This window comes from Artemia franciscana, chromosome 4, assembly GCF_032884065.1.
Source record: "Artemia franciscana chromosome 4, ASM3288406v1, whole genome shotgun sequence".
Taxonomy (NCBI): domain Eukaryota; kingdom Metazoa; phylum Arthropoda; class Branchiopoda; order Anostraca; family Artemiidae; genus Artemia; species Artemia franciscana.
Genome location: NC_088866.1, coordinates 5,533,857 through 5,551,549, shown reverse-complemented (window position 1 = coordinate 5,551,549; position 17,693 = coordinate 5,533,857). Strand labels below are relative to the sequence as shown.

General features: G+C 37.1%; 1 protein-coding gene and 1 pseudogene across 2 annotated transcripts in view; both read left to right on the top strand.

The window, feature by feature from the left end:
* The window catches only part of LOC136025900 (F-actin-monooxygenase mical1-like), a 93,356-nt gene that overhangs the window by 61,480 nt on the left and 14,183 nt on the right, over window positions 1-17,693 (top strand). For both annotated transcript variants that reach the window (XM_065701959.1, XM_065701960.1), the window contains exon 4: window positions 4,238-4,317. In XM_065701959.1, the coding sequence (XP_065558031.1) occupies window positions 4,238-4,317 (80 nt within the window). The remainder of the gene's footprint in view (window positions 1-4,237; window positions 4,318-17,693) is intronic.
* LOC136026708 (U1 spliceosomal RNA) lies at window positions 1,533-1,657 on the top strand (annotated as a pseudogene).

Here is a 17,693-nt window from a genome sequence, read left to right as displayed (position 1 = left end):
TACATTATATGTATTTGTGTATTTTGCAAATTTCATACAAATTTGCACATTTCTGCACATTTTTTGGCAATGGCATTTTTAAATGCCATTAAATACCGTAATTATACGGATTTGAAAACACTCATAATGGATTAATTAGACTGGGAATGTTACGTTTCCTCAGTTTTTAGCTTTGGGGAGGACAGTGTGGTACGTCCCATAGTTAAGTGCCAGGCATTACCTAATTTGATAACCGTTAGAAAATATTAGAAATTTAAAATGACAAGATTTATGTCTAGTACTCAAAGAGCACCATTGGGAAATTTCCTGGGGGATGGGGGGGGGTGGTAAGTACAACCGGAAAATCCCAAATTTTTTGTGGAATTTCCTGAATTCTTTAAAAAATCCGAACTTTTTTTTTAGTTAGCATTTGCGTTTTCGCCCCCAAACAAATATTAATGATAAATAATGCTAGAGAAAGAGGTTTTTACCTTCCCATACCCTTTGGAAATGATTCTTGCATTTACAAGTTAAAACTCAATTGCTACTATAAGTGACAGGCTATGTTTGTTTTTAATCATCTTTTAACTCATGTTTATCATAGTTAAGTGTAATAGTGTATTCAAGTCAAGTGTTAAGTGTATTCAGTGTCAAGTGTCATAAGTGTATCCCCTCAAGATCGTGGAGTATAAAAGATAAGTAAGTAAAATTGCAAAAATACTCAAATAAAATAAAGAAAGCCACTGTTTACGGAAATAAACCAATAGGACCAGAAAAATAATTGAATAGAACGCATCAAATAGTACTACTACTACTAACAAGTCACCGCACCGCCTAGCCGCACGAGGCCAACATAGCCGCGCACACTCCTCCTTCATCCCAATCTATTCAAAGCTTCCCTCTTTACAACCGCCCAAGAAGTTTTAGTTTCCTATAAACCCTTTTTATGACCTTTTTTCACCCCATTCTGGGACAACCTGCTTTTTGCTAAAAATATAGAAATTTGAAAAGATCTCAACCGTCTATTACGATTTGGAAGAAAAAAGGAAATGGTTCTGGAAAGTGAGAATATTTTCAAATTTGGGATAACACCATTTATTCGAATCCTTACTATTTTCTACTGCTCGTTAATTCAACACGGTTATTAACGTAACTGAAAAAATATTAGAATAGAAAGAGAATTAAAATTCTTAAGTAGACTAGCTTTAGAACGACTCAATAAAATAATATCATCAACATGGAATAAAAAACATATCCCAACCTCCTAGAGGTGAAGGTTGTAGATAAAGAAAAACTTAACCAACTATGCATTAAAAATGTAAGGGAGGAAACTTCACCTTGTCCCACTCCACAACTAACAAAAATGGGATTGAAAAAGAATTGGAATTAGGTGTAGCACTTTTTTATTTTAAGCCCCGAATACCAGCATCTAAGAACTCTAATCACAGCAAGGGGAATCCCACCACTAATAAGATTCTATATATTTTTTTGGCAAAAGGCAATTTTAAATTATCTACCAATCCAGACGTAGCATCAATAATTTTTCAGAGAACATACTTACCTGGCTGGGGAGCTGCCTTGATCATGAAGGAGGCGCTCCCAGGGTGAGGCCTTTTCATTGCACTTCGGATTGGCTGACCCTTGTGCTTACCCCAAATGGGGGTAACTCAACAGCGGCCCATGGACCAAAAGTTGCAACATGACTAAAAAAATTTTTTGAAAATTGACGTTAACGTTTTCGGGCCACGACAATAAATTATTGCTAACAATAGGCCTACTTAATGATGAACGGTGTAAGGAAAAGAGGATTTTAAATTCCCATACCTTTTGACAATGATTATTGTCAATAACTGGTATATTGTCAAATGTCAAAAATTGTCAATTATTTCTCAGGTACTATCATAAAGGATAGTACCGATGAATTCCCTGGAGCATAAATACGGCACTTTAAAGTTTTTGACTACTATTAATAATAGCTTTGTCATCACTGACTAGGTATTTTATGTCATAAGAAAATATTAGTTTAGATTTTATGTTTTCTTTTTGCCTATTTTTGATTAGTCTTCGTCTGTCACGCTATTGTCAGATAGATAATTATCCAGTCAAACAGATCACAGTACTTCAATAATTATAATTATTAAAGCTGTGTAATTTGTTTGACTTGGAAGTATTTTTATTGCCATCTGAATAACGGTGTTGAGAGTGCTGTGACTTGCCTATTCTATATAGTTTGCTCTAGTTCAGTTGCTCTCATTTACAACTCACTATTACTCATGGATTTTTTACAGTTGTGGTTTGAAGCTACTAGGCTATGGGACACATGAGAGCTCTTCAGATTTTCGATTGGAGGGGGTGTATGATAGCTCTTCCCTCGGAAATAGGATTTGTCCTACAATTTTCATATGCACAACTTTACAACCTTACAGTTTTCTACAACTCTATATTTTTTTTCATTTTTTTTTTATATTCCACAAAGTCTTCAAGTTTATTCTTTTTTTTTTCTCCAAAGTGGGCCCCTCGAAGACATACTCTCCTGAGTACCCACCTAACTGGATTGTCACCTAACACATGGTGTAAACAATGGGACACGTGGCAACACTTCAGATTTTTAATTGGAGGGGGTGTATGATAGCTCATCCATCGGAAATAGGATTTGTCCTACAATTTTTATATGCACAACTTTACAACCTTACAGTTTTTTACAACTCTATATTTTTTTTACAATTTTTTTCATATTCCACAAAGTCTTCAAGTTTATTCTTTTTTTTCTCCAAAGTGGGCCCCTCGAAAATATAGGCTCCTGAGTACCCACCTAACTGAAGTCTCACCTAATACATGGTGTAAACAATGTTCTTTTTCCCATTGCTATAATATTCATTTATTAAAGCTTATGTTCTCTTTGCATAGTTTTGGTGTGTTATTTTACTGCAGTCTTAAGCAAGTGGAGGAGAAGCTAGTCTTTTAGATGCAAGTTACAACTGTAGGGGTTGTCATTAAATCGCATTTTTCCCAGGAAACATAAACCCTAAATAATTCTAACAAAAGTAATTTAACCCACTTTAGCTGGGGAACTCCCCTGAGACTGGTTGAAATAGTCTTCTCTTTATAAAAAGGAGATAGTGTGGAATAAAAGTACACTCGTTTACGCTACTGTCCTTCATCCTTCCGCTCAAGCATCTAATCTATCTGCCGCTATGCTCTTATTCGTCTTGCTCTTGGAGCTGGACCAGGTTTTCTTCACCATAACTGCCATCTAATATTCAAATGTTTCATGGGAATCTTTTTAACCATAAGCTCCTTAGACTCGCGGCATCTCACCTTACAGAGTCGCGCCATTGACCACCATCCAAAGCTAAAGAATTTTCTACATCAACATTCAAACCTTTCTCCCGAAGGACATAGCTTTTCTATGCAATTACAAGTTCAGCGTGCCATCCACTCGGCTAGGGAGGCGCTGCAGCTAAGCAATTAAATAAACATCCATTTTGAAGTTTAAGAGACGGGGACTCATACATACATACGTGGCGCTCATCTAACTTATTGACGGATTGTTGAAGGGTAGAAACTGGAATAATGTTTATCTAAGATTAACTTTAATCTAGATCTGAGTCGATTATTTTATGAGGGGCATATGTGTCATGTAATTATACCTATTTGGAATTGAAACTCAAATTGAAATTAAATAAACATACTCTTGAAGCTTAAACGACGGGCACACAAACATACACACTTGGCGTTCACCTTTGCTACACCTTATCAACGAATTGTTGAAGAAAAGTTACTGGAAGGATGCTTAACTGATAATAATATAAGCTCCATCAAAGGGTAGGGTTTTTCAAAGAAATATAAAGATATATATGTTCTCCTCGAATAAATTTGTATGAGGAATTAAAAAATTAGCGGAATTGCACTTTTGTTACTTTTCTTATCTACTTTTGTTTGGATAGTGCATACAAGTAACACTGAAAATTGTCCATTTAATGATTATACTTAATTAAAAAATATATTCAACAAAAGTAGAGCCAAACGTAGCTTCTTTATCCAATTTTTGACATAAACCCGTGGCACAAAACACCCGTTACCGTGAGGCACGCTGATTTTACTTTATATTTTTTTTGGTTGGATTTAGTGGTATTTTCTGCATTCGAAATTTTTTTTCTATTATATTTTGTTTTGTGGACATAATATATCACCCTATCTTTTTCTTTACCGTTTTTACCGTTTTACCAATTGTTCTATTTTACCCTATTCTTTCCAGCTTCGAAGTCATCGCCATCTACTCCATCAAAAAGACCATCACCAGAAAAGACCTCAGCCACGCCAGGCTCCACTAAAAAAGTAAGCCTTTATTTTAATCGTATTTTAAATTTCACTTATCGCTTTACTCATGCATATTTTCATAGGAGATTGAGAGTTGCCACTTGCATAAAGAAACCTAACTTTATTTACTAAATGGTAAGCTAGAGCCGCTATTGTGAGCTACTTTCAACTCGACCTTTACAACGATACAAAATTAGGCAGTGAGCAAAAACCAAATACGCAGATCAATAGCTGGATTCAGGTGGAGAAGAGGGGTTAATGGATTTGAACCCCCCTCCCGAAATCTTTTTCCGACTCGTAAAAAAGTATCAAAATACATATAAACAAATTTTTAATGTTTTTTTTTTACCCCGAAAAAAATCGCCCCTCCCTGAACAAAACCCGAATTGGCCTAGCTCTGACTGACTTTCCAACGGGCTACTATTACAGAATATTTAAGCAACCCACATTTGTCAGAAGAGTGAAAGGAAGGAAAATTGAGAAGATTAGTTCAACATAATATTTAGTATTGTTATTATTGTGTTATTTTTGTCATTTAATACAATGCTTGGGCGAATTTTGACCTAGCTAATGCATATCTAGTTGATGACGAGAATTTTTTTCTCGCCAGTTTTTGCCAGCTGACGAGAATTTTTCTCAATCCAGCCAGTTTTTTTCCCTTTCTTGGAAAATTAATCCGTTTAAATTGTGTAACACTGTGCAACGTGTACAGCGTGTCAGATAAAAATCACTTTCGCTTTAAAAAAAAATGTTTTGTACATATTTGAATAATTTCTTCGATGAACTTCTTCACCTTTTTTATGTATTTTCTCCAGATGTAAGATGTACTTGGGGTTTATAATTGATGCGACAGTTATGTTTATCCTGGATTTAGTGTTTCCTGTGTAATTATCATACTTAAAGAAAGATGATCAAAACAGCTGTAAAAGAATAAAGGAAATTTTATAATAATTAAAAATTATTTTATGGGCACTCGAATCTCAATTTGAACAGTCAGAAGTCTAACTTGAATTTGAAAAGTTTTTTTGTAAAGCAAACATTTCCTATTTTATTCCTCTTCTTCCCTAACCTAGTGTAAAACTTAGTTTAAACCTTTGCTATTTTAGCAGGAATAATAGACTGAAAAATGTCAATCTTGTAGCTAAATTATTTGTGATCATAATTGAACAGTTTCATCGAGCTCTGTTTGTTCTGTTTCTTAGTCAACATTGTTTTCTATCTACCTGTTTCCTTTTTAACTCTTCGGCTACTAAGAAAACATTTCTCTTTTTGTTGAACTTCTTAAGATACTTTAAAGTTTTGATATTGTGGCTGGAGAAAGATATGAAGAGCTTGATAAATTGGTCACAATATTGGCTCGTGGGTTAAAAATTTTCACCCACCTTATGAAATTACTCAGCTTATTTGAAATATAGTCACCCAAACCAGTAATTGAAGATGGTTCCTTTGGAATAACATCTAATATATCTTCCTTATCATTCTGTTCACGTTTGAGAACCATATTTGACGACTGTCGTTTCCCTGGTTTTTGGTCTGCTAATCTAATTTGCAAAACTTACTTACCGGGCAGCAACTTTCAGCTATGACTTACGCCTGTCGGCGCATGCCAAGTGTAACAGGAGTGCCCCAAGTGAGCTGGAAACGTGCTATACGTGCCAGAACTCTGCGGTACACGCGATGTTGTGAGATGAAAACAAGCTGGTGGAAAGTGGGGGGCTCCTTCGACCTTAACATTATTCTAAACTTTCTTGTATTTGTAGCTTTCTAAAAAGCTTGATTTCTAGTGTCCTTATCCAAGAGGGTGCTGACTTTCAGGAATTGCTTAAAGTAGGTGGGATGTACTAAGCGTTGTGTAAATTTTGCCAAGTGCCGAATCTTTTTGGTACACTTGGCGTTCTGAGATTACTCTGGTAGCGTTGATTTTCTTGCCATGTTACGTATGTTTGAACATCTCCCGTACACAGTTGCATTCTAATTTTAGTTCATTTTCATTGCTTTCCGTCTTCTGTACTTAGAAGCTACGTGTAACTGGCATATATTGCAATAAAAGAAACGAATTTGTTGATTTTTTTTCAATAAATTGGGTAGAAACAGGCTTCTGTTTCCATATTCGGGGGAAGAAGTTTAAAGAATAACTGACAACACCCTGGCAAAAGCATTCTCTTAAAAAAAGAAAAGAAACAAAAAATGTCACACTGGAATCTGATATTGCATGTTTCTTACGCTTCAAACAATTCTTGTATGCATCTACAACTAAACTAGATTCACGTTGCCTAGGCAACTTGAAGTTTCAGGGCAAGCAACCCTTTGTCAGCTTGGCCAACAAAAGTTGGCGACTAACTGGAGGAGTGTTGGAGGACTAACTCTTTGATCAGTAATCTCAGGGTTAGTAACCGTCGCACATTTTGACTTTAGTCCAACTTCGATTTGAAACTGGTGGCTGCCTGTCTGTCTGCTAGAACGGTGGCTTCCTTTTGGAAGCTGAGACTTGGCTACTTTTCAACTGCGGAAAAAATTGTACTTGCTGATATGCAAGTATGGTTATCAATAATGGTGTAATTGACACAGATAAATAGGATGGTTATCAATTAGTTAATATTTACTATCTACAAATTTTGCCTGTATAAAACTGTAATTTATAAGTTTCATGGTTTGCATTGCAAGATCCACATTTATCAATAATAGTGTAAATAGGGTAATAGGTCGTTCAGACAAATTGGGATAAACGATCGATTTTTCCCATTGTGTTGATCGATTTTAGGACTAGGAATTTTTGGAATTTCCCAATGGCACCGATTGTTTTTTCGTGTGTCGTTGAGCAGAAATGAAAAAGCATTTTGAAAGTGGAAAGCATGTCAATTTTTCACGAAGCGGAAGTTCGAGATTCGGTGGTTCTTATTCAGAATCAACAATTTTATACGAAACGAGTCATTTTTTTGTGTTTAGCAAGAAAAAAGGAAAATGCTTGGAAAGGAGGTTTTTCTCATCGTACCGATGTTTTTTTCTCGTCGGTTTTCCCATGTGTCTGAATCAACCATAAGTTAGATATTTAAATATTCATAAGTCAAATATTCTCAAAATTATTTCTGCTGTCTGAAAATCAATTCAATAAATTCGAAAGTCTTAATTTGAATTCTGAATGCTGTAGTATGTTTTTAATAATTTATCATACAACCAGTTCCCACCATGAGGAAATGAAGGACGATTATTATTTGTATCTGCATACTCTGGGGGTAGATCTATCCTCTCCCCATTGGTCTGAAAGAATCCTATTCAGGGAAATTTATTATGCTGAAGCTTAAAAATGAAAATTTCAAGGAAAGTCTAGTTCCCTTCCTCCACTTCTCAGACGAAATTTCTGATACCCCCCCCCCCCCTCTTAAAAATTTTCCAAATGCACATAAGAATTAACTAGCATGGCAATGTCGGCCTTCACATTTTTAAAGTATTAATGAAATAATAAAGGATAATTATTAAAAAGAATGACAGAGCCATCTAGAAGAAAAAATTAAAGATGGTAAAGTTCTTGATTGGATTTTTAGTGTTAAATATGTTTGGTTATTCCACTCTACACTTTAAAGAACGAGGTAAACATCAGGAAATTTCGGATGTTTATGTTTAGACTTCGAGAACTTCTCTTGTAGTAAAAGATATTACCGCACAGTTCCTTTCTTTAATATGGCTATTAACGATACCAGCTTTGGGAACATGACTTAAAGCCAAGTGGCCCAATATACGAAGTAAAATCATGTTTAGAGGGTGACGCGGTGTAGAAGCAAATATTTTTACCAATATTAGTGAAAAAAATGAAGTAAATGGCCTTTACACCTTTGTTTAACTCCACGGCGGAACTCCTGGTTGGATGATCTTGAGTCAGTGGCACTGTGGAACTCCACGTGCGATTATCTTCGGCCATAGTCCTTAAATCATAGTGAGATAATCGGAGAAATGTTTTTCTTTTTCAAAGATACGGTGAAGCTTGTTAAGTTGTTTGCAGCTCTTCCGTTGGCCCAGAGGAGCCGGAGGAGCCCCGCAATATCAAATATTGCGGGAGACTCATTCTCCATCCACGCGAATTGTATAACTACGTTAACGCCGCATTCTAAGCCAGGCCTATGAACATTCAGTCTATTCTTTAGGACTGATAGTATTTATAGGCTCGTCTTTGCATTCGTGGAAGATGCTAAGATCAAAAAAATACTCAAAAGGCAAGGCCGTATCCAAGCGTCTGGGTTTACGGGGTTCGAACCCCCTTCCCACCCCCGAAATGTTTGTCCAACTCGTCGAAAAACGTAACAAAAATGAATATGAAAATTTACTAATGAGTTTTTTAAAGTTATTTTTTAAACCCCTCCGAAAAAAAAAATCCTGGATACGACCCTGTCAGAAGGGTTTTCCCCGTTACCTTGAAGTTTATATCTATTGAATCCTTACCCTGGGGGATGGGGGACTAAGGCTTAAAAGATTCACTTCTGACTATAAAGTGTTATAATGGAGCTTACTGTACCTTAGGGCTTCTTTGCTCAGGACTGTCAATTTTAAAAAAGGATAGGGGAAAGAAAAGTAGCGTGTACAGTACCACATTAAACCTTTGTCATTTCTTGTTAAAATGTTCCTGTTCAAGAGCAATGTATGAGAAACGGGGAAGGGACATGTTGTAAATGTCTTCGGACGCATCCAATGTTAATCGACCTCATATATCCACGATATATGAATATATACCCTTTATTAACCAAAAGGCGTTTTTTTTGTATCAAAAAAGCTTTTTGAGACATCGGAACTCGATGCGTAGCTGCATAGAGAGAGAAAGATGGGTTTATTAATATAAATAACAAAACAAAACAAGCAAATGGCCCGAAGCATAAAGCCAACCAGATAATATATATATATATATATATATATATATATATATATATATATATATATATATATATATATATATATATATATATATATATATATATATATATATATATATATATATATATATATATATATATATATATATATATATATATATATAAAATCAAGAACCCCCCCCCCCCCCCCGAATAAAAATACCGGATACGGCCTTGGTTTGGATTATCACGCTATGCGGAAAGCGCTCAACATGAAAATTATTCACCTTGCTAATTCTTCTTCGCCATTATTATTAGCCTGGTGAAATTTTGCTTGGGTATGCTTTTCCTCTTTTCAAACCTATTAAAATATTCTATTTCTATTTGAGCATTCCAAAACTTTCTAGTTTTCTATAATCTGAAGCTTTTTATCTGTTATCTTCCCGCTCTCCTGAATTTCACACATTTCCACCCACTCTTACCTTCTGCTATACTCTTGCCTTTTGATATAGGCTACTTACCCTGTGCTTGCCTTTTATATTATTATTTCCAAACTTCCAGTTTCTGTATCTGGCGACAAGCTTGGTGCTAGTCTCTGTAAAAGAACACAAATCGAACTCAGACTTCGATTTGGCGCCCTTTGCGCCCCTGTGCAACGGCTCTGGAGGATCTTTATCCTTTTTTTATCTTTACTTTATATTTTTTACTTTATTTTTTATATTTGTTACCATATATGGTTTAAAATCAAAATTTCTAAAATTAATCTGATAAGCTAATTTTTGTGGATGGCAATTCGCAAATAGTCCATATCGAATCGTTATTTTGACAAAGATGGTAAAACCCTGTAGACTATATATATATATATATATATATATATATATATATATATATATATATATATATATATATATATATATATATATATATATCTATATATATAAAAATAAGTTGTCTGTCTGTGTGTCTGTCTGTGGATCAGGTGAGGTGACGTCATGTTTCTGTGTTGACTGACGTCATGAAATTAGTTGTCGTCATTTTTGCTTTGACGGTGACGTCATTAACGGTATTTAAGACATTTGTTCACGGAAAAATGTTTAATTGTAAAATGACTGAAGAACCTACAATGGCAACAGCCGAGGAAGCTGCTCAAAGAGATTATGCCCAAAAACTTGCTGCTGATAGAGAAAGTAAGAAAAGAAAGCGTTCCGAGGAATCACAAGAACAGCAAGAAAACAGGCTTGCGGCTAAAGAACGCAAAACCGCGCAGTTAGATGAAAATCCACCTGGACAGCGAGGGTCAAAACATATCAAAACTGAAAATGATAGCGATGATGATTGGGTTTGGGATTTTGACTTGGATAAGGTCATCAATGCCTACCAGATTTAAGTTAAAAAAACAAAGGTTCGTCGATATGTACTTCATAGTGACGCTGAAAAATAAAGAAGAAAAAGAAAACTGAAAAAAGAAAAAAGGTAAAAAACTAAAAAAAAACTAAAAAGAAAAAACACTCAAAGAGAAATTACAGACCGGGACACAAATGACGACCGAGACAGAGGGAATATAAGTGACGACCGGGAACCTCAAAGAGAAATTACAGACTGGGACACCCGGACACAAATCACGACCGGGACACATGGAATATAAATGACGACCAGGACACAGGGACACAACTACAACGGGGACGCCGGGGGCACAGGCGGGATATATAAATGACGACCGGGACACAGGGATTGTTCGAATAGAAATTACAGACCGGGACACCGGGACACAAATGACGACCCGGACACCGGGACACAAATGACGACCCGGACACCGGGACACAGGGAATATAAATGACGACCGGGACACTCAAAGAGAAATTACAAACTGGGACACCGGGACACAAATGACGACCGGGACACAGGGAATATAAATGACGACCGGGACACAGGGACACATCATTAGAATAATGAGGTATAGATCCGAATACGGATTGTTTTTCCCATGGACAATTATATGTTGCATGTTCAAGAGTCAGTAAACCTGGCAATCTATTTATATGCACAGACAATGGGACAGCGAAGAATGTTGTATATTCGCATGTTTTACGTAGTTAAAAACATATATTTATATCTATCTCTATTCACAGGTGGGACACAGGGACACAACTACAATGGCGCGTAACTAATATGGCGCGTAACGACTTACGCGCGCGGGGGGGCTTGGGGGGGGCGCGAAGCGCCCCACCAACTAGGTGTTGGGGTGGCGCGAAGCGCCACCCCAACAGCTAGTATATATATATGTATATATATATATATATAAATAAGTTGTCTGTGTGTGTGTGTTTCTGTCGAGTGACATCATGTTTGTGCGTCGACTGACGAAATTACAGACCGGGACATCGGGACACAAATGACGACCGGGACACCGGCACATAGGGAATATAAATGACGACCGGGACAATCAAAGAGAAAGCGACCAGGACACAAGGAATGTTCGATTAGCAATCACCATCAACAAAGCACCGGGACACAAATGACGACCGGGACACAGGGAGTATAAATGACGACCAGGACATAAGTAAAAAAAAAAAACTGAAAAAACCAAAAAAAAAAGGTAAAAACTACAAAAAAAACTAAAAAGAAAAAAAAACTAAAAACTAATAAAAAAAACTAAAAAAGTTAAAAAACTAAAAAAACTAAAAAAACTAAAAAAGAAAAAAAAATAAAAAAAGGAAAAAAAAGGAAAAATAAAGGAGAAAAACAAAACTAAAAAAATAAAAATAAAAAAAAAAAACTAAAAAGAAAAAAAGGGGAAAAATACAAAAATTTATTTTATCATATACCATTTCAAAAACGAATGTATATACAGACCGGGACACCGGGATACAAATGACGACCGGGACACAGGGAATATAAATGACGACCGGGACACAGGGACACAACTACAACGGGGACGCCGGGGGCACAGGGGGATATATAAATGACGACGGGGACACAGGGAATGTTCGATTAGCAATCACCATCAACAAAGCTCAAGGGCAATCATTAGAATCATGAGGTATAACTAAAAAAAACTAAAAAAAAGGTAAAAAACTAAAAACTAAAAAAAAAGACAAATTCAAAAACGAATGTATATACAGACCGGGACACCGGGACACAAATGACGACCGGGACACCGGAACACAAGGAATATAAATGACGCCCGGGAAACTCAAAGAGAAATCACAGACTGGGACACCGGGACACAAATGACGACCGGGACACAGGGAATATAAATGACGACCGGGACACAGGGACACAACTACAACGGGGACGCCGGGGGGCACAGGGGGATATATAAATGACGACGGCGACACAGGGAATGGTCGATTAGCAATCACCATCAATAAAGCTCAAGGGCTATCATTAGAATCATGAGGTATAGATCTGAATACGGATTTTTTCCCTATGGACCATTATATTTTGCATGTTCAAGAGTCGGTAAACCTGACAATCTATTTATATGCACAGACAATGGGACAGCAAAGAATGTTGTATATTCGCAAGTTTTACGTAGTTAAAAACACACACACATATATATATATATATATATATATATATATATATATATATATATATATATATATATATATATATATATATATATATATATTCGCAGGTGGCCATAGGGACACAACTACAATGGCGCGTAACTTATATGGCGCGTAACGACTTACGCGCGCGGGGGGGGGGCGCGAAGCGCCCCCACCAACTAGGTGTTGGGGTGGCGCGAAGCGCCACCCACCAGCTAGTATATATATATATATATATATATATATATATATATATATATATATGTGTGTGTGTGCGTGTGTCTTTAAGTACCAAGGACATTGAAACTGAAATCTGATTATTTGAATTGGTTAAGTGGCAACTTGCACAACTACGTATATCTTATAAACTAGGAAACGTCGGGAATTCAATTTGTTATGAAAAATTCCTCCACATACATTATTGCAGATTTTGGTAGTAGCGTTGCCAATTTTTAAAAAGTAGAAACGTGGGTGAAGAAACAGCCAAAGATAGGCGATAATATATGGCATCATACGTCCTAACAAGAAATTGTTAATGTCTGAATTTTTGCGGACAAAAAACGTTCTAAAATTTATATTGTCAGTTTAAGATTTTTTAGCTCTTTCTAAAGGTTGTCCAAAAGAAATCTTTAAGATTGGGAAATTTCTAAAAAACAATTTGATTGTTTAATATTACATAATTTCTTTTTTAGGTATCAGAGTATAAGATGCACCTAAAGGTATTGCCCACTCTGTAATACTGAAGGGGAATTGATGCCTTAAAATAATTTTAAGGGCATTGACCAATTGTCTCAAATACACAGGGCTCATTAGCAAATTCTTCCAGTTGACAAGCATCCATCTTGAGCTATTGAGAATCTTTGTTTTGAGGATGAGATGTGGTTGAACAGACCATGAAATTCTACGTCCCCTGTGTTGTCAAATTTTTGACCAAAACGGGTAGCACCACTGAGAACTCTCGAAGCTGCCTAATTAATCAAGTGATACCTCTTTTGAGCTGATTTTTAGTCTTTTCTATGCAAGTATGTTACAACGACTTTAGAGGCTGCTCCTTCCTGAACATAAAAAAAAAATTATGCTCTGCTTAATCGAAAAAAAACTAAATTCACACTTCCATGATGTACTTTTGATTAAAACTGTGTCTCCACCACAGAACAGGAGAAGTATATTGCTTTTTCTAAGATTTTGAGGTAATTACGTGTCGGCTCTTGGTTTTCTACCATTTATTCGAATATTTTATCCTCGCTTTTCTAGTTATGGCATGACCGCCCTGTCAATTCTAAATAGTTTGGTCATAAAAACTAAAAAACATTTACATTGGACGAGATAGGGTTATCCGCTAAGGTATCAAGTCCCTTTAACCCATTAGCTCCCATTGTTCCTAATTAGGAACAGTTTGACTTAGATTTTTTTTAGCTCATATTTTTGTAGCTGACACGCCCAGGAGTTTTCCGTAGTTGAGAACAGTGTCTAAACAGTTTAGAATTATCAAGGGTAAGTATAATTTCTTGATTTTAGTAAAACTGGAAATTTTAAGAAATTTGACTCCTTCTAAGCTAAGGCATAGCTATGGTTTCAACTAATACTGTCTAAACTAGAGTCCTTGGCAAAGCCAGTTCATTAGGATGTAGGATTATAGAGAGTGTTTCCAATTGGACAATGGGTAGGAACAAGTATTGGTTGATATGAGCTAAAAAAACATTATCTTTATGGATGAGACCCGAACCAAATTTGAAACATTCAGGAAGCTGCTTCATATTAGAAGAGATGTCTGGCGGCGGCGAGGACTCTGCTGACATGATTATAATCCCTCCTGACGTTTCTGATGGGAGTTACAAAAAGGAGGGAAACGATGAGGCTGCAGAACCTGATGTAGTCTGAAATTTGCCATTTGATGTTGCCGGCACGATTGAGATTCGTGTGGTGTTTGCTGTTCCTGATTCTGATAGTTATGATCTTCCTAGCCCCACAGCAAAAAAAAAAATTGTACATTGCCAATCCCTTGTTCGCACCATGAGATTCCTCCGATAAATTTGCTCACTTGATAAATATATCTGAGTATAAGATCTTCTGCTATTTCTCTGATGACGATATTCATGATTTGATTGTTAAAGAGACTACCAGTTTTATCGCCTTGGTTTCATGGTAACTGGAATAGTCCGTGAAAATTGCTTAAGGGGGTTGCTAAGGCTCTGGAAAAGGAAAAGCGTGCTCTATGTGTCACAACCAGCTTTGATGCTATTGAGATCAAGTTCCAGGCCAAACGGTATTGAAGCATTGCTCGTAAAGGTATATTTATCGCACAGCCAGCCACCGTCAAGAACTATAACCAAAGTATGGATTGTGTTGACCTCCAAACCAAAGGATTTACCAAACCTTCTATTTTCACCACATGATTAGTACATTACGTTTTGAATCACTAATAAATATTCGCTTTAGCTTCTCTCGAAAATTTGTTTTAACGAAGGAAATGACATTTAAAGGCTCTTTTTTTGCCGATCGGCTAACTTTGCCAAGAAAGAAAAAAAATGAGAGAGATAGAGAAAGAATGCTAGTAGAGATTGCTAATAACTATGATATGTTGAAACTTTTAGCTTATTATACGCATTATTCAAAATCTACAAGTTATACTTTAAACCGTCATCTGGTGGCATATCTTTTTGGTTATTTATTGTTAAAGCTTGTTTTGATTGCCAATTAGTCGGTATTTTCTCCCAATTAGCTGCAAGGTGGCTTATGGTAATTAGAAACTTTGCCAACTTCTCTTGAAGAAGAAGTCAAATAATTAGCAGATAAATTGCTTGTAATAAAGCTATGCAATCCGTTACGTATCAAGTAACTCAAAATGTATCCTAAGTAGAGTTTTCTCCATTTTCACGTCTGTTTTATAGTCTCTTAGATTTGAGTTTTGTGTATTGCTTTAACAAAAACAACAACTTTCAAAAAAAGGCTTTTCCCTTTAACCGTAGGTTTTCATCAGATTTAAGGAAGGATTTTTTAATTAAACATTTTCGTCGTAACTAGATGTAAGTAAGGAGTGACTTGACCCAGTAGTAACCAAAATTCTTAAAAAAGGATTCTGACTACAATCAGTGCATCAAAAGAATTGGCTTTTATGCTGATTTCAAATATATGAAATTTATTAAGTTTAACGTTACCTATCAAAAGCTCGAGCTTAAGGAACTTTGCCAGATTTTCGAAAAAGGAGGGAAACACCCCAAAGAAGTCAAGTAGGGGAGAGTCGGGTAAGACGGACCCCATTTTGGTTTTTCGTCTGCGGAAGAGGTTGGAAACAAGCAACGACTGACGAAAGGTGTCTAACTTGTCCCCAAAACATTGAGTTACGTAAAGAAACCTTCTTCACACATAAATCAGCCGTATTTCCGGGCCCAGATAAAAAAAACTGAAGTTGGTCAAAAGGTCCATCTTGCCCACCCCATAGGATAAGACGGACCAGCCCTTTGGGCAAGACGGACCCAGTTGCTCAAAAAGATTGATTGTCTCTAAACAATTTTATTTCGAATACTTAAAATACTAGTAGTAAGTAAAAAAGTAAAAAGTTAGCAAATAACTATATTTAAACACTGTACGAGGCCAAATCTACGTGAAAAACGAACTGAGCCGACTGTCTCGTCGTTCCGCCCGAAGGGGTCGGTTTTGGCAGCTTCATGATGACCTCTTCTTTTCGCACGAAGCTCATCTCTTCAGTTGCCGTGAATTTGCTCGATGGAGCTAATCGCTTCCAAAACTGAACTTGGAAACCATCAGATTCACAATCACACACAACTCCAACATAATTCCTGAAGCTCTTCTTGGTCGGCACTTTCACAACCAAGAAATCCCCACTTTTTGGTTCGGTTCCATCAAGAAACTCCTCCTCCTCTGATCCATCCAAATGCAAGCTGTCATCACTTTCATCATCCAGCGCGATATGTTCATCGAAGCTGTCTTCCCCGTTCCCAGGCTGTTTGGAGAGGTTTCTCTTTTCAGGCCGTTTTCTTTGAGCTTTCTTTTCTGATGTTTTTCTTTTCAACTCAAATTCTTCTTCCAGTCTGTTTTTTTCAGGTGTGTTCGTCAGAATTTTGGACTTTGTTCTTTTCCTAGGCGTTTTTCCGTCTCTTGCATAGAAACTCGCCTTAGGGTGAGGACGAACCGATTCTGGAGTCACTGGCATAGTCGCAGAAATCACTGAGCTACTGGTAGTTGGCAGCACGTCGTTATTCAAGCTCTCGTCGCCAGGGCTGGTTGATGGAACTGCAGACTGGCCTGTCATGGGAGACGTCTCTGGTGCTGGTCGGTCTGTCACAAAGGCGCTGAGAAAGTCGTGATCTTGGAAAACGTTCCTACTGAAAGGGTATATTCCTGTTTTTTGGAACCCGCTTAGTACGTTTTCCATGACGAAAGCTCTTGGAAAAGCGATTCCAACGAATATTCCGATTTCATAAATGGTAATCCTCCTGTTTGGGTTCGAAATCATCCACGAGTTAGCTGCTTCATTGTAGTATCGCTTGAATGGCCCATAAACAGCAACATCAAGAGGCTGCAGCTTGTGACTGCAATGTGGCGGAAGCGTTAAGACGTCAATGCCGTTTTCTCTGCAAAGATTAACCACGCTCAATGAGACGTGCGAATCATGGTTATCCATAATCAGCAGAAGTCGATTTGTGGGCGAGCAACTGGTTTGGGAGATCAGATGGCGTATCATATCCGGGAAGATTTCGGCTGTCATCCATCCAGACGGCTGGCATTTTCCTGTGCTTCCAGGGGGCGTGCCATTGAGAAAACTTTGAAGCCAGTTCACTCGTGGAAAGACAAAGAAAGGGGCTATCGACTGGCCAGCTGCGTTGATACACCCTACGACTGTTACCAGCGTCCCTCGCTCAGCCGAAGTAATGCGTCCAACTTGCTTTGATCCCTTTTCTGCAACCACCTTTGGTGTCTTGTGAACGGTGGTTACTCCAGTCTCGTCAAGATTATATATTCTATTCGGCGGATACTTGTG